The following is an 18,620-nucleotide window of genomic DNA, read 5'->3' as shown; positions in this document are numbered from 1 at the left end:
CGAAGCAGCGTGGCTTGTCCAGCATGTCATCCCAGGCAGACAGATACTGGATCCCCTTTGAATGACACCAGTGTTTAAGCCAATTGTTAAAGCTGATCATCTTATCTCTGTATTGTGGCATCATTCTTGGTGAAGGTAGGATACTGCTCAAGGTCAGGGTCATACCTGCCTGGGCTACATAATCAGAGAGCTCCTCAATGTCTCTTTTCATGTAGCCCACTCAGGTCGTTTACACCAGCGTGGACAATGACTGAGTCATATTTGTACCTGCTGTTGAGAGACCTGAGTGCTTGCGTTATGTGGCGGATTCTAGTGCCCGACAGGCAGCTTACTGTGACCTTCTCCTTACTCAGTCTGGTGAGCGGGACATCAGTGTGTCTGACTATGGAGTCACCAATGACTAGTGTGTCTGGCATTGTGTTTGGCCTTAAGGGCTGTGACTGTTTGACACTCTGACTGTGAGGTCTATGTGGTGTTGTGTTCTGAGGTGGTGGTTGTTTGGGTGTCTGCTTTGGTGGCCTCTGCTGTTTTGGTAGATTTTTGATCAGAGCCTCCGAGTATGTCTTTGTGTGTTTATGTGTATGATTTGAGGTTGTAATGGTACTATGTGAGACTGGGTCTATAGTGTGTGTGGTAACCTTCTCCTCCTGACTGGTCTTGCCAGTCCTATGTTGAGAGAGCTCAGCCTCCAGTTTGGCCGTATAGTTGCATCTCTCTAAGCATCATAATGTACTTGGAATGTAAGATTTGCCCTGGAGATATGAAATGCTGTAAAAATGCTCCAAGGAGTGGCAGATGATAGAACTCCTGTCATTCTGATTTCAGTGAAAACAATAGAAATATACTGAAGTAAAACAATTCTAACTTCATAGCCTTTCCATGGTTCCAATTCCACCACACACTCCTCGTCTACACGAATTGTTTGAATTTTATTAACACTATTTTTTCTTACTCTACCTCTCCCTTCAAAAAGTGCCCCTCTTGCTCATTACATTTCTTCTCCCTTCCTTCCATCTCTATAACTGACCTATTCCTTAAACAAAAAGGCAAATGTTAACACTTTCAAACTTACTATATTGAACTAAATGTCCTCCCCATTTATCTGTAATGTGATTATATCTTCTAATATTTGCATGCTTTACATTATAGTGTCATAGCTCACATTTTTTGAATGTATTTACTTGGATTTGTTGATCAGGGTAGTGGGATGACCCAGGACAAACAAGTTTAAGCCACAGCCTGAGAGTTGCAGCAAGAAGACGACAGTCAAAAAGCAATACATTAGATTACAGATGAAAACTATACGTTTACTATAAAGATACAGTATAATAAGTAGGGACAGCATTAATCATTTCTTTGCTATAATTCCTGGGCTGTGGTTGAAATTGGTCCTTTGTGGATCAGCCCACTACCTTGATCAACAAACTTTAAATAAATAAATTAAACAAAAATAAAAAGTAAATGGAGATTTTCTTTAATTACGGTTTCCAAAGATAAAATGCAAAGTGTTAAATATTCTGAGATAAGCAAAACATGTGGATTTATAGCATAAAAGGACTCTACAAAGAATGCAATTACCTGCAGTACTGTATTAGACTGTGGAATCTAGAGAAAAATGTCTTTACCTGAAATAGCAACCTTTCCTCTACATGCTTTACGTTCTTTGCTTCCAATATCAGATGACCTGCCAAATAAATGTAGGAATTAAAGATGGACTGCTTTACACACTTCTTCCACTAGACAGCATATATTTCAGATCACAGCCTCTACAACAGAAAAAAAAAAAATATATATATATATATATATATATATATATATATATATATATATATATATGCTGGCTGAGAATCTTAAAGAATGATGGAAAAAAGAACTACGCACTGCAGACAAGCTCAGCTGAGACTTCAGAGTAATAAAGCAATTATATCTTGTTTAGAAATCAAAACTTTATTGAAAAACAAATAGATGAGCACTTTCACCCTTAAATGAGCTTTGTCAAATCACAATATATATTTAAACACATACACAACTGTATGCAAAAATTATCTAGAGAAAGGAAACACCTCGTTAAAGGGAAATAAAACTATAGTGCTGAAAAAGTTTATGAAATTAATTCCAGTCTTGAGTGGCTGTGCACAGACAGGGAGTAACAGCCAGTCAATCATCTAGAAGCCAAAGTTGATTATTTGGAAGGGGTTGGGGGGTTGAAGTGAATGAAAATCAGACATGGATATATCTTTCTGGGAAGTACATAACTTGTATCTAATGTCTATTTTTGTCCATTCAAACCTGTGGGACAGAATCCCAAGCTGTCAGATGGATGGCATCAATGAAGGATATTCCTATGTATGGTGGAGCCAAAGCTTGAATATGATCTTGTTCACGAGTCCAGCTTATAGTGAGATACAAAGTGTGTACAGTCGCCCATGTGGCTGTTGCACAGATATCATCAACTGACAATCCTCTATTAAGAGGCTGTAGAAGAAATTAAAAGCTATGTACTCACCATACTTCGGCATCTGTGTTGTCTTATTTTAATTTTTCCTCGATATATGGGTTCAGATCGGACTTGGTCCCATATACCAGACTTCAATTCCAGCTCTTGAGCTCTTCCCTCTACCCATAATGCCCTATTCCATCCCCACTGTCTGAGTTTGCTGTCCTACTTTCCAACAGTTAAAGAGAAACAGACAGAAAAGGCAGGGCTCAATCCTGGAACTGTAGGTTCCAAACAGTCCAATAGGTCCTTCCAGAAGGCAAGGATGGAGACTGGATCATAGGAGGTTACTAGGCTATTGGTCCTGAGGCTCTTATAAGCCTAGCCAAGAGTTTAGCCCATGTTTAGACAAGTCAGCACCCAAAGCTCCTGTCCAGCAGGGACACAGGTGGAATCCAAGGCTGTATTTTCTGTTTCCCATCCAGTTATCCAGGTTGAGCTTAAAAAGGGATAATGAGGTACTCTGATGTGGAGAGGGGGTCTATTCCACAGATGGGGGAGTCTCTGGGACACAAATCTGTCCCACTAACAAGTCCTATTGATATCACAGACCAAGTTGAGATCATGCATACGGGTTGCATGAATGAAGCTTGACTTGCGGATATGCATCAGTCCCATCAAGGCGGAGTCTGAGATTGCTTTATATGCCAGAGGTCACCCCTGAGGAGTCTGTATGAAACAGAGTAGAGGGATAGTTCTTTTAGCCTATCTGTTGTAGGGAAGGTGTTTGAGGCCCTGGATTCTCCTGGTGAGGAACCTCTGTGGTCTTTCCAGCTGCTGCATGGGCTTTGTGAGGTACATGCCGAAGGGGGAGTTGTACTCAATAATTGGCCTTATAAGGGAAGAATACATGGATGTTATGACCTCTTTGTCCCTGGATGAGATACCCTTACTTATGAGGTGGGCCATGTAGAAAGCTTTGCATACACTGGAAGCAACATGGTGGTCAAAGGTCAGGTTGCTATCAACCTGGGTACCCAAATCCCTCACCACTAACTGAGTACTTAGAACACTTATCAATGTTATAATATGCTGGGATGTCATTCTCCCCAAAGGGGATAATGATGCATTTTTTGGCATTTAGCTTGAGGCCAAGTTTCTGGCACCAGTCATTTGTTTGGATGAAACCCTCTTGGAGGACATCCACATCACTTGGGAAATTGATGACTACGCCCAGCTTACAGTCATGTGCAAACTTCGTCAGCCACAGTCCACGGTTTTGGCCTGTACTTCAGAGAAGTATATCCCTAACAAGGGCCCCAAGACCGATCCCTTGGGTACGCCACTCGTGACGGGTTGACTGCTTGAGGTGGATTCCCCTATTTTGATTAGGTGGGTTCTATCAGTGAGCCAATTTGCTACCCATCTGGTAACATGTGGACTAGTTGAGAGAGTCACCTCCTAGTTGAGAGAGTTTATTTACTATGCCCAAGTGGGGAATAGTGTTGAAGGTTTTGGCCAGGTCAAGGTAGGCGGTGTGCACAGTCTTCCCTTTGACCAAGGCTTTGGTGACCAAGTTGACCAGATTTAACAGATATGACCTCCCCTTGACAAAGCCAAACTGTGTGGGTTTGAGTGTTTGGAGGTTGACAATGTCCCTGTTAATGACGTCCATGATAATTCATTCCATGGCCTTGTAGATTAGTCTAATTAGGCTGATGGGTCTATAACTTCCCGGATCAGTGGATGCTCCAACCTTTGTGCAAAGGGACGACGGTGGCTGTCCTCCACTAAGCTGGGACAAAGCCGGTACTATGCTTTGGTTGAATAGGGTGCCTAATGGTGCTGCAAGTTCATGCCTGAGTTCATGTAGGATGCAGTCAGGGATGTTATTCAGTTCCATGGAGGTTGTATTTTTGCCTTTGAGAGGGCAGTGATTACCTGTTCCCTAGAGACAAGGGGCAAGGGGCAGGTACTGGGTATGTCCTGGCTTACTGATATGGGGACAGAGGGGAGAAATTTTCACTGAATCTGTCAGCCAGTAGATTGGCTATATCTACATCATTTGTGTATGCGGTGTCTTTCACCACCAGTTCTGAACAGATCCGAGTGCTTCCTTTGAGATTTTGACATATGTGAAGGCGGCCTTATGATAGTCTGTAATAGATGTGGCCAATTTGGACTTGATAGAGGATTTCACTAGTGCTCTTACAGGGTAGTTGAGGAAGGCTCAAAATGGACAACACAGATGCTTAGTTATGGCGAGTATACAACTTAAATCTGATGTTGTCCTTTTCATTCTTCCTCAACATATGGGACAGTCCCCAGCTACACTGATCTTGGGTGGCCCTCACGGAAGGATATTCTGGAATACTGCTGAACTAAAGTCAACTATTTCTGGAAATGATATTCAATTTGTTATGAGAGACAAAGGTAAGAGTCTTAGACCATGTAAGCTGCAGCACAAATGTCATCAATCCACGTTCTTGACTAAAAAGCTGAAGCAGCCATGGATCTGGTTGAATAAGCTTGGGGAGGTTTAGATAATCGCATACCTTTCTGAGAGTAAATCAATGAAATACAGTCAGTAATGCATTTAGCTAAAGTAATTTTAGAAACTGGATGACCTAGCCATTTGGAGAGAAAGACATGAAAAGTTGGTCTGATTTTCTAAACTTGTTTTGTCCTGTGAAGGTAAAAACATAGCTGCCTGTGCACATCAAGGAAGTGCAGCATGTACTCCTCTTTATTGTAAACCTTAGGGAAGAAACCTGTTAAGTGAATGGATTGGTCGATGATAATTTCAGAAGCCACTTTTGGTAAAAAGGAAATGTTAGCCTGTAATGAAACCCTATCCTTATGAAAAAATAATGTAAGTTTTAGATGAAACAGCCTGGAGTTAAGATATTCTTTTTGCTGAAGTTACAGCTATCCAGAAAAGTCTTCCAGGACAGAAATTTGAGATCACATTTGACTGATGGTTCAAAAGGGTTCGTGTGTTAAATCCTCAAGTACAGCTGCTAGATACCAAGGTGGTGATTGGTCCTATAAATCGGAGGTCTGAGAAGAAAAATTCCTTTCATAGAAGCTATACACAATCTAGGGAAAAGCTAAGGAATATGACTTGTTCCCTGTTTGAAAATGAGAAATTGCTGCTAAAAAAGCTTAATTGTAGAGAAAACTTGCTTTAAAAAGGGTGGTCAAAAAAATGAAGACTAGCAGAACAGGAGCAGAAAAACGATCAATTTCCTTATCTGATGCTCAGGTGAAGAATCTCTTCCATTTGCTCTTGTACACTTTTTTGGTAGAATCTTTTTGAGAAGCCAAAATAGTATCATGTACAGGAGAAGAAACCCTGGATTGTATTACTGGAAGTGAGAAGCCATGTAGTTAGCTTGACAGCCTGGATGGTGGGGTGTTGAATCCCTGACAGGTGAGAGGAGATCCTGAGTAGGCTCCATTATCCATAGAGGATAATGAAGACGAGACCGTAGAAAGGGGAACCAAACCTGCCAAGGCCAGAAGGGGGCAATGAGGATTACTGAGCTCTTTAGCCTACTTGCTTTCTGTAGAAATTTGAAAATTAAGGGCAAGGGAGGTTAAGCATAGAGGAGTCCGGTGGGCCAAACATGCATCAGAACATCTGTTGGGGACTCCCCCTGAGGGGGAAAAGTACTTGCTGCACTTGTTGTTGAGGGAGGTGGCAATTAGGTTGACGCAAGGTCAGCCCCAATGCCAGATCATCTCTGCTACCGACTGATTGAGAGACCACTCGTGAGGCATCAGAATGGATCTTAATTTGTCTGCAAGCAGGTTGGTCTTCCCCAGAATGTACACCACAATTAGAAAGTGGTGAGATTGCCCATTTCCAAATCCTCATAACCTCTCTGAAAAGGCGGTAGGATCGAATTCCTCCTTGCTTGCTGATGTACCAGACTACAGACATGTTTTATGTCTGAATTGTAACAGTCCCCAAGGTAAGAGCATCTTGAAATGCCTACAATGCTAATAGGACTGCTCTCATCTCTAGGACATTGATATGCAACTTGGTCTCTTGAGGGCACCCCATGACTTGGGACAGTTCTTCCCAAGAAATGCAAATAATTTCAGAATCCTATCTGGTCTGGTGGGACCTTCTGGATGACTGTTTTTGTGAGTGGGTGGAACATTGTGCGGTTTCTTCCTTTGATGATGAAAAAGGGAAAATAGTTTGTAATAGCCTCCGGATATTATTCTTAGCATCAATAAACCTTGTGTTATACTTGCCCAGGAATCTAGGTGCAAAGAGAATTGACCCTTGACTGCCTTTAGAGCTGGACAGTCGGACAACACTTCAGAAGCGCGAAAAGGACTTGTCTGAAAAATAATCTCTAAAGCACTGGTTCTGTGGGCTTCCTCTGCATCTAAGGTGGTGTCTACCATTAAAATTTCCTCCTCCTCCTCTGCCTCTAGAGTCTTGGAAAGGTCCCTGAAATTTACAGAAACATTTTTATTACCACCTCTCTGGTTCTTAGAGAAGGTTCGCCGAGGAGTAGAAAACTTGATTCCCGTGGCAGACAGGGTCTTTTCATCTTGTTCACTCTTTTCATCTTGTTCACTATATTAAGTGTATCCTTTACCGCTGGGTCAAACAAAAGTGCCATCAAATGGGGCATTAATAAAGGGCACCTTAAGAGGCTCCTCAAAGATGCATAGCCGCATCCAGGCATGTCTCTTTATGGTGATACCTGAACTGGATGCTCATGAGGAACCTGTAGCTATGTGAGAAATTTATCTACATCAAATGCTTTGATGAGGTTAGAGAGTGGCCAGTTGAGAGGATGTCCTTTTGAAATCCTCAGCAGACATGGACTCATTCTTTGATAGTTCCTTGGTCAAATCTCTCTGAAGTCTAGTAAAGTGCACTTGGTAATTTAGTGACGAGTGAAGGCAGCCGAGGCAAACGCTCGCTTTCCATATCTGTCAAAACACTCTACACTCTGTTGGGTTGATGGACAAAAGAGCACTGTGTTCTGCTAGTTCTTTCTTAGTTGCTGCTGCCATCACCACAGCATCACCTGGGACTCCTTTGCTCCAGCGGGGTCTGTCTGCAGGTAGAGCCAAAAACTTGTCAGGATGTTTGGGCATGGGCTTGACCGTAGCTGGCTCCTTCCACGCCTGGCAGGAAAACAGGTCAACAAGCTCATCCACCGCGGGCGTTACCCAAGACTTAGATGGGCCAAAAGCAAAAGCCTCCAAGAACACAGACTCTTGCAGTGAGGGATGGGAAGACCAACCACCCTTCTGTTTCAGGACCTCTAAAATATCAACAAAGGAGATGTCACCCAGTGGTGACCTGGGGGATCCCTCTCCATCAAAATCAGTAACCTCCATGGGGGAATCTGTGCATCTCGTTTTGCACATTCACTTCTGGTGCACCTCCTCCGTGGGGTGATGGGGACAGGTGTTGGAAGAGAGGGGAAGTTCCTCCACCGGAACTGGCTGGAGACTCTCTGAAACTGGCTACCCTCTATGGAGTAGATCCGACTTGCTCAGAGCTTGGAACAGATGAGAGAAAAAGGGTAGGATCTGAAATATGGGAAGACAGTTCTCTTTGGACAGAAAGAGCAGTTTCCACCACCTCAAAGGCCAAAGGTCCAGCAGAAGCCCTTACCTGCCCTTTGGGAGCCAAAGTTCCTGAAGAAAGTAAATCTAAGCCATCCCCAGATCTGGGCCTAGGAGGCAGAATTAGATCCAAACTGTCCAGGGCTGAAGCTCCGAGGGAAAAGGATGGATATGACAAAATCAGAGCTGAACCTGTCTCCTTGGTTCCAACACCAGCACTTCAGCTCCGAGACTCATTCTGATCCAAGGGTATTGGAACAGAATCAGTCAGAATGGAGGAAGAAAGTTTCCTCGGCTCCAACACTGAACATCTCTGGGTTCTTAGCTCCTGGGACTCTGAAACCTCTGGAGGGATCAAATATGGAGAAATGATAAACTTAGAGAGACAGGCTTATTCACAGATCAGATAGGGGATGGAGCTTGTAAAACCTCCATCTGGATTTGAACTCTGAGGAACTTTGGCATCATCCTATCCACATCTGTTTCTGACAAGCTTCTGGAGAACATAGAGGAGGTAGTGAATGGAGGCCTGGAATGCTTCTTTGGAGTTTGAAGAAATGAGCAGGCAAGGTGAGCGAAACTGGTTTCATACTGCACTCCTAAAAGATGGGCCTGGCTTAGGATCCAATAATTTGGGGGGGGGGGGCTGGTGGACTATTGTTTATGATGGTGAGAGCCGACGTGTTAGGATCCAAAGGCTTCGGATCTGAATGTCGAATCTTCTAATCTGACAAGGTCATATCCAAGATTTTCCTAGTTTTTGATGGTGGCTCTGACAAAGACCTAAGGGACTTCAAAAGAGCATTTGTGCTGCTCTACAGGAGCAGACTTGCTAATTTTTGAGGGGATTTGAACCCCAGATGATGAAGAGGAGAGAAAAAGACCCCTTAAAATTAGCTTATTCCTCCTATCTACCAGGGCTTTGGGATTAAATGTAGAACAGATTCTACAAGGAGTGTCCAAGTGCCTGGCTCCAAGGCAATAAATGCACTCCTTGTGGACCTCCGAGTTCAGAATCTTATGCCTATAATAAGTGCATATTTTAAAGCCTGTTTATTTGTCCAACATAACTACAGAAAAGAGAAGAAAAACACTACTACAAACAATATCAGAAAAACAACTTTTTTTGAAATAGAAAGAAAAGGAGAGAAAAATTACCAGCAATGGTAAGAAACAGAAATACCCTAGAAAGGAAGGGTAAGGAGATAATACCAGCAATGGTAAAGTAGGATACACTATAAAAATAGTATGGAAGAAGGGTTTTCTTAACGTCCAGTGATAACTAGTGAGAGAAAATTCAAAAGACAAGAATAAAGGACAAAATCTTTAGAATAGTAAAACTTGAAAAACTCACAATAAAAGCTATACAAATCGCTCACGAGTGGAACCTGTGTCCGTTTGTGATGACGGCAAACGAGATCTGAGGCAATGGGGATGGAATAGGGCATTATTTGTAGAAGGAGGAGCTCGAGAGCTGGATCCAAAGTCTGGTATATGCATCCAAGTCAAATCTGAACCCATATGTTGAGGAAGAATGAAAAGGACAACATCAGATATGCTTTTTAGCTAAAGGCAATTTTTTTTCTTCAACATACAAAACAAAGCGCAATCTGAGTGCCATCTAGATAGGGTCACTTTAGAATCTTTTTCCTAATTTCGGTCTAGCAAACAAAATGAGTAACTGTTCATCCTTTCTGAAGTCCTTTGTCCTGTGAATACAAAATGACTGGGAGCATCTAACAAATGTAGCATGCACTCTCCTTTGTTGGTGTATCTTGGAAAGAACACTGGAAAATGAACAGATTTAAATTAGTATTGGATTCCACATTTAGAATAAAGGATGCATTAGTTCTAAGGGAAACTCTTTCTCTGTGAAAAAACAGATATGAAGGCTTTGATGACGGGGCTTGTAGTTCTGAGATTTGCCTAGCTGATGTTACTGTGACCTGGTTTTCCATGTAAGAAATTGTAAATCTACTGTATTCACAGGATCAAAGGGAGCCTGGGTTAAAGCCTGTTGTGACAGCCCTTCTCTGAGCCAGTGATCAAGGAGCCTCAGCCTCATTACGGACACCAGTGGGGGAACGTTCACTTACAGAATTAGACGCACACAGTATTTTCAGATGTAGCTCTCTGGACCAGGCATAGTTTTCCCTTAACAGCACACAGGAAACACACTCCAGTCCTGGGGCTGGACTCTCTCTCTCCAGGCCCCAAACAAGAATCGGCACTGTTCTCCAAGAAGATCTGCATCCTTGTTTCAAGTAACTGACGCATAGATTTGATTTACATACAGACACACACACAGACAGACACACACAGATAGACAGGAAAGGCTGGAACAGATTACCCACTCTACCACCTCTGCCCACGCTATGAGGTAGTTCCACTGCAACCAGCCAGCTACTCTAAGGCTTTTAACAGGTTATCCAATTTATACAGAGTGAAATTAATACTAATACCAAAGGTAATGTTGACTGAACAGCAAGACTTGCAGGCGTGTGATTACACAGCGTCACTATATAAATACAAGTACTCTCAAAGGTTAAATACTTCCTAAAAAGGCCAGCCACAATGAAATGTTTAAATATATTTAATAAATAAAACATGAAAATACTAAATATTTACAATAAACACCAGAGTTTCAATCACATGAAATATTAAAAATAACATAGATAGAAAGATTCGCAAAGATAATTAATCTCACTATATTTTCCTGACTGATCTAAAGAATTGCTGTTTCCCACTTACTTAACAGAGCAAGGCAAGGCAATGTGGGTGTGAGTGGTCTTTCTTACCAAGCTTCAAAAATAGACTGCCCTGAGACTCCTGTCTCATCAAGTATTAAAGCATCATGTCAGTGCTGGCTTACAGAAGGACCTCACATCTGGTCACCTGACTCTGGGGTTCCCACACTACCCCCTTTACTAGAAGATGAACCAGGATCTTGCACATGTGTCAATACATACACACAGAGCTTTGCTAAGATGTGTTACAGCATGTGGAAGCTATAAAACCATTTCAACACCCCCACCCTTCCAAGGTAGCAATTAGTTCACCATTAAGGACAATACAGCAGGATTCATAGTCCTTGTTTTCCCAGATGTTGTGCCTCTGGCTGCATTCAGACTTGTGAAATACAATCTTTATACCTTATATCAAGTCATTTAATTTCAGACGTTTTCCTAAGGTAAGCTGGGCTGAGCTCAACCCCCTTCCATTCCAGCATCCTCTGTTCAAACATATACACTTTCACCCGTTACCGCAATACAGAATGACATACATGTATGTGTATTTCTTTTCTGTCCAGCAGGACCCACTGCTGATACATTTTTTTAACACAACCAACTATACAAACACATTTTCAACACAAGAACCTTGACAAAGGAGGTAATAGGGAAAATGGTTTACTATCAAAATTTCAGACAGCATTCACTCAAAGTGGGATAGTCGAAGTGCTATTTTCCAGTTCATGGATGGCCGAACCGAAAATCATAGACTCCACAACAGTGAATACTAGTGTGCATTCGCTGTTTTGAAGTCAACGTTCTGCTTGATCACAGTACAGTGGGGCTTGGGAAATGTACCCATTTCCTCACTGCAGTGCGATCTCAGAATTTATATATATATAATTAGCAGGGGGGGGGGTGCACCTTCCCCACAGTTGGAGCACAGGATGGCTTGCCCCCCCTGCAATATGTTAGTTGGAAATGGCTGGTAGGCAGGGTATGGTGGGTAATGTGGAGTACATCGAATGATGTGCCGACATTACTAGCTTTGTTAACTTACGTGAAAGATGTTTTTATTTTCATTGTTATTTTTCCCGGTAGTGATCATTCGACGGAATGAGTTTCAGAATTATAATAGCAAACCTTGGGAACCACAGAGTCAGGTGACCAGATGTGATGTCATTCTGTAATCCAGCACTGAAATTAAGCTTTAATACTAGATGAGAGAGAATTCTGTACAAAACTCCAGCTAGCTATGCTAGCATGTTTTACATGCACTGCCCTACTCTCACCGGCATAGCTGGCTTTACCTCACATTGTCACACCTGTAAATGAATGGTAATATCTCCTTGGGGTACAGAGTCTCTAATGGGAGGTCTCAACAGAAATGTACTCTTGAGAAAGGCTTTCAAGATCTTGAGGAATGCAATAAATCTATTGTTTAGACCTACATAAAAATTGGAAATAGCTGCCAATTGTGTCTTGATTGTTACAAACTAGAGCCTTTGTCAAAGAGATCAGACAAAAATTCAAGAATAGATGGTAATTTGCTGAAAAAGGGCCTAGAATTTTGGAATTGGCCTAGACTGAAAATCTCTTCCATTTACTGTGGTAAACTTTCATAGTTGAATGTTTCTGTGAAGCAGAAAGAATATTCACTACTGCAGGGGGATGGCTGGCATCTCTTGCTATGTTTAAAACTGGAGAAATAAGTTATGCACTTACCAAAACTTGGTATCTGTGTTGCCCTCTTTCATTATTCCTCACAAATGCGTCATGGATCAGACCAAAGGATCCAACTCTGCCACATTTTTACAGACTAGGCTCGAAAGCTCCTCCCTCTTCCTATAATGCTCTACCCTTTGTCCAGCCCCCCAAAAACTCCCATAGGAAGAAACCGGTAACTACCACATAAGAACATATCAGAACAACAAAGAACCAGAGGCTCAAACTGGGAACAGAGGCACCCAATAATTCCAGAGATCTGCCAGGAGTCACAAGGAGAGGGATGGCTGGGAGTGGAAGTGAGCAAGAATGAAGAGAGAAAACAGATACTAAGTTATGATAAGTACATAACTTATATAAATCTGATGTCTCTTTCATTCTTCCTCACAAATGGGTCAGAGTCCCCAGCTACAAGCAACCCTTGGGTGGCTTCAAGGAGGATATGCCAGAGCACAGCAGAGCCAAAGGAAGCCAGGTTCCTAGAAACAATGTCCAATTTGTAATGGGTCACAAGTAAGAACTTTAGACCAGGTGGCTGAAGCACAAATATCATCAATGGAGGTTCTGGAAGAAAAGGCTGATGACGCAGCCATAGATCTAGTTGAGTGGGCTTTAAGGAAGGAGAGGTAATTGAAGGTCACTTCTGGAGTAAATAGTAGAGATGCAACTTGTGACCCATTTAGCAACAGTTACTTTTGAAACTTCTTGGCCTACGCAGTTGGCTGAAAAGAAGACAAACAACTGGTCAGCCTTTCTAAACTCTTTTGACCTATGGAGGTAAAAATGTAGCAGTCTATGAACATCTAAAATGTACAGTAAACACTCTCTCTTGTTAGAAAAATTGGGGAAGAAAAGTGGCAATTGAATGGTCTGATTCAAGTTAACCTCAATGGCCACTTTAGGCATAAATGAAGGATTGGTACGCAGGGAGACTATCTTTATAAAAAATAATGTAAGGAGGTTTCATGGACAGAACTTGGAGTTCCAAAATTCTTTTGGCAGAAGTGATAGCCACCAGAAAGACAGTTTTCCAAGAAAGGAATTTCACATCACAGTTGCTGGACGATTCAAAGGGTGTCTGTGTTAGGCCTTGGAGAATAATGGTGTGATCCCATGGAGAGGAAGGATCTTTAACCGGAGGTCGGAGTAGAAAAATACTCTTCATAAAGGCTTTACATAATCTAGAAGTAGCAGGAGATGCAACCAAATTTATAGAATGGAAATTTCAAATAGCAGCCAAATGAAGTTTAATAGTAGAAAAACTAGCATACTCCCAAAAAGGGAGGCTATTAAGAAAAGGATAGCAGGTAGAGCAGCCGAAAAAGGATCAGTGTTCTCCTTGCCCGCCCAGTAAGTGAACCTCTTCCACTTGCTTCTATAAACCTTTTAGGTAGAAGGTTTTTGGGAGGTCAACACAATACCTGGAACAGGGGATGTAAGCCCAGATCTCTGTACAATCACTGGAACTGGAAAAACCATGTGGTTAGTTTGAGGGTGCACAAATTTGGATGATAACTTTCCGAGGGGTAAAGAAGGAGATCCTGTCTGGGTTCCAGTATCCATGGAGTATATTTCAGATGAGAACAAATAAAGGGGAACCAAATCGGACAAGGCCAATACGGGGCAATGAGGATCATGGAGGTCTTCAGCCATTTTTCCTCTTTGCAGGAACTTGGGTATCAGGTGTAGAGGAGACCGGGGGCTAATCATGAATCAGAGCATCCCTCAAAGACTCTCCCAGTGGTGGAATCAGAGCCAAGTACCCTGCTGCATTTGCTGTTGTGAGGGTGGTGAAGAGGTCACAGCAAGGTTGACCCTAACAGCTGAAAATCAAATCCATTACTGATTGCTTGAGGGACCACTTGTGAAGGATCAGAATGGATCTGCCGAGTTTGTCTGCAAGAACACTGGACTTCCCCAGTATACGAGTTGCAAGTAGAAAGCGGTCTGAATATATCGCCCACTCCCAGACCCTCATGGCCTCTCTGCACAATGGATACAAATGGGTTCTCCCCTGTTTGTTGGTGTACCAAACCACCTATACACACACATAGTCTGTGTGAATTGCAACTGTCCCTAGAGGAAGGACGTCCTGAAAGGTTTGCAATGTGAGGAGGACTGCCTTCATCTCCAGAACATTGATATGCAATCTGGTCTCTAAGTGAGAGTCAGTGTGCCTTGGACCATATAACACTGGAAATACCCCCATCACAACTAGGAAGCACCTGTGGTCACCATGGCTGAGGGTGGCAGGAAAAGGAAAGGCCTTCCGATCAACAGACTGTCAAGAAAGAAGCCACCATCAAAGCTGCTGCCTGCAAATCTGAGTCAATTTCATAGCAGCAAAAAGAGGTTGGTAGAGAATAGAACATTGAACAGCCAGAGTCCATTGAAGTATTCGCATACATTACCTCGCTAACAGAAGGAGCATAATGGCCATTGCCACAGACCCAAGAGTTTAAAGTACTAGTCTTGCTGGAGGGGTCAGAAGATTGAAGACAATACAAACATGCTCCCTCAGGGTTTGTATGTGATAAGGTGGTAGCAATGCTCACTAATTCTAGGTGTCTAGAAGGGTCTCATTGAATTCCAAATTCTGCACTGGAATTAGGTTTGATTTCTACAGATTTTTGGTGATACCCAAATGACTGGATATTTGCAACAGGTAATCTCTGGCTTGGAGAAGGTAATGCCTGGTTGGAACAGTTAGAAGCCAGTCGTCCAGATATGGAAATACCTGGAATCCTTTCAGTCTGAGGTGGGATGGGACTACTGTCATGCATTTGGTAAACACACAGTGGGTTGTGGTGAGACCAAAGGGCAGAGCTCTGAATTGGTAATGACTGGCTCCCAGCCTGAACAGCAGAGGAGTCTTGGAGCATCTTGTCTATTTTGATGTGATGGTACACATTCTGTAAGTCTATTAAGCAAATCCAAATCATCCTTCCACAACAACGGTAAAATGAACTGGACCATGACCATTCGTAACTTTGCTTTCTTTGCAAACAAATTCAGATTGCTTAGATATAGTATGGGTCTGAGGTCCACGGTTCTCTTGGGCACTAAAAAAGTTTTGAATCCTCTCTGCTCGGTCGGGACCTCTTGGACGACTTGTTTTTGCAGAAGTTTTTTGAATATCTGGAACTGCACACTCCCTCTGACTGGGTAGGACATCGGGGAGTTTCTTTAGAGTCCCTGGTGGCTGAAAGAAAAAGGGAATTTAATAACCTCTGGATATGATTCTTAGCACCCCAACTGTTTTTTTTGTTAAAGAGGTCCAGGTGTCTGAGTGTAGAGAAAATTGACCCCTTGACTGTCTCCAGAGTCTAACAGTCAGGCAGTGCTTCAGGAGCACTAAAAGGGCCCGTCAGAGAAGGGTGTCTGAAGCCCTGCCTTGCCCCACTGCCCCTGGGGAAAGAATCTCCATAGCGATCCTGTAAAGACCCTTGCGATTTCCAGAACCAGGTCTTCCTGCCACTTCGTTGGTTCCATGAGAAGGTCCGCTGAGGGGTAGAAAACCTGACTCCAACGGCAGATAGGGTCTTCCCTTCCTACTCATTGCAGGCAAGGGTATTTTTAACTGAGGGCCCAAACAAGTGGAGCCATCAAAGGAGGAGTTATCAAAGGAAGCCTTGAAGAGTTCTGTGAAGTCACAAAGCTTCATCCAGGAAGGTCGTCTAATAGTGATCACCGAGCCGGCTGCCCATGAGGCACCCTCCATGGAATGGGAGATAAGCCTCATGGATGAATTAGACAGGGAGGCAAGAGTAGCCAGTTGGGGAGATGCTTTCTCGAAGTCAGCCGCCAACATGATCTCTGCCAGAGAGTCAGAAAGTTCTTTGACCAGTTCTCTGCAATCATGTAAAGAGTGCCAGGTAATTTAATGATCTCAGCAAGAAGGTGGCTGAGGCATAAACAAATCTGTCCATCACTCTGGGCTCCCTGCTCGGAGGATGGACAGAGGAGCTCTGCTCAGCAAGCTGCTTCTTGGTGGCGGCTGCCACAACCATGCATCAACTTGTATACCCCTGGTCCAATGTGATCAGTCTTTGGGGGGGGGGGTAAAGATCTTATCCAGTCATTTCAGGATTGGTTCTATCAGGTCTGGCTCCTTCCAGGCCCACTGAAACACAAGATCAACGAGTTTGTCCACAGGGGGGGGGGGGGTCACCCAAGAAGTAAATGGGCCCGCAGCCCCAAAAGCCTCCAAACACACAACCTCTTCAGGAGAAGGAATTTGGGCTCCCCAACCACCTCTCATCTTTAAGATCTCCAAAATGTCTCCAAAGGAGACTTCTTCCGGTGGTGATATGGGGGATCCTTCTCCCTCAAGGTCTGTGTCCTCAGTGAGAGGTATCAGTGGGGTGTCCATGTGCCTCCTCTTACATTTCTTAGAAGTCATCTCCCCTCCATATGGGGTTCAGGAGAGGTCTCGCAAGAAGGGTCTTCCTCTAGGCAGAGAGTTTGGAGGCCCCTCGGGATGGGCTGACCCTGGACAGGTACGACAGGCTCAGATCTCTGAGCTCTGATCCAATGTGAGCTGACAGGGAGGTTCGTAGTTCTGAGAGGTCAGAAGAGAAAGCCCTTCTTACAATCTGGAAAGCCAAAGGGCCTGGCGAGTCTTTCCCCAGTTCCCCCACAGCCGAAGTAACCAAGGAGGAGGAAACGGAGACCTTCACCCCCCCCCCGGTCCCCAGTCCAAATCAGATCCGAACTGTCAAGCATTGAAGCCCTGAGGAGGGGATGGATCTGACAAAGTCTGCCGCAAAGTCCTCCACTCAGACTTGACAGCGACAGCATGGATCAGAGACGCACTCTAATCTGAAGATACCACAGCAGAGATAGTCAGGGGAACTGTCTGAGTAAAGGATGACAGCCTCCGCGGATCAGACACTAACACTCCCAGGTGACCAGAATCCTGGGGCTCTGATTCCAGTAGTCAGATCAGAGAAGGAGACTACATGGTAATGGGCATGCTTGCAGATCCCAGAGGGGGATGGAGAAAAGAAAAATCCCACCTGGATCAGAGTCTCGAGATCTTCAGTATCATCCTGTCCACATGGACTTCTGATAAGCTCCTGAAGACCTCAAGGAAGCCACTGAGGTTGGTCTGCAGTGCCTGGAGGGTGTCTGCAGGATATTGAAAAGTAGGGTAGGGGATTCCAGCCTACTCAAGAGCTCTGGGATCTAACTCAGAGCTTTCAGATCCGAGGACTGAGGAACTGATGTGGAGGTGGATGGTGTCGGAGAGCTCTTGGAAGTAAGAGATCCAGCTGGATCTGAAGAGAGCTTCGGTGCCACCAGAGCAGAAAAGGACCTAGGATCCTGATAAGTCATATCCAAGGGTCTGGGAAGTTTGGAAGGCAGCTCCAAAGAAGCCCACGAATGGTTGTGTGGGTGTTCCTTCAGGTCCGAAGGCCCTGCCACAAGTTTGGAGGGAGTTTGAGCCCACGAAGAAACAAATTCTACAGGCAAAAGTCCTTTTAATATTAAATTTAATTTTTTCCAGGGCCATAGCTAACCACACTGAATCCCTCACAGATAGCACAAGCCAAGTGAAGATGTTCAGGACCGAGGCAATAAATGCAATTGTCATGAGCTCAAAATGTGAGATTTTGTGCCCACATTCAGCACCAACATTTGAACCCAGTCATTTTTTCCGACATGGTGACTGGTACAGGCTAATCTCACACATGACAACACACAGAGAAAGAAAGCCCAACTAAAAGAATAGGCATACACACACATGCAAACACACACAAACACACTAAAATGTACTGAATAACAGAAATTATAAAGATTTTCTTTTAAACTAGTAATATAAAGCTGTTAGGGGGAAGGGGCTGAAGGCCAGAAAGAAGGACGCAAACAGCAACACAAAGGACTAAGGGAATGGGAGGAAGATAAGAAAAGAAAGACAATAATAGATTTAAACTAATCTGATAAGAGGGGGAAAAAAAACTAAACATTTTCACTGTGATCCTACAACTCAAGACTGAAGGAACCATGTCTGACATCACTGGTGGCAAACGAGATCTGGAAAAGCTGGGCCAAGGGTACAACATTATGGGAAGAGGGAAGAGCTTGAGACTTGGAGCCTAGTCTATAAAAATAAGGCCAAGTCA

The 18,620-nt window shown here is 43.5% G+C and overlaps 1 protein-coding gene across 1 annotated transcript in view; it reads right to left on the bottom strand.

Moving 5' to 3' along the window:
- RTKN2 (rhotekin 2) overlaps positions 1-18,620 on the bottom strand; it is a 746,431-nt gene that overhangs the window by 533,247 nt on the left and 194,564 nt on the right. Inside the window, exon 3 of the mRNA XM_044055605.1 lies at positions 1,626-1,684. Coding sequence (XP_043911540.1) covers positions 1,626-1,684 — 59 coding nt within the window. The remainder of the gene's footprint in view (positions 1-1,625; positions 1,685-18,620) is intronic.

Source organism: Protopterus annectens, chromosome 14.part0, assembly GCF_019279795.1.
Source record: "Protopterus annectens isolate FY-2018-M chromosome 14.part0, PAN1.0, whole genome shotgun sequence".
Taxonomy (NCBI): domain Eukaryota; kingdom Metazoa; phylum Chordata; order Ceratodontiformes; family Protopteridae; genus Protopterus; species Protopterus annectens.
This window is presented reverse-complemented; position numbering and strand designations above follow the sequence as displayed.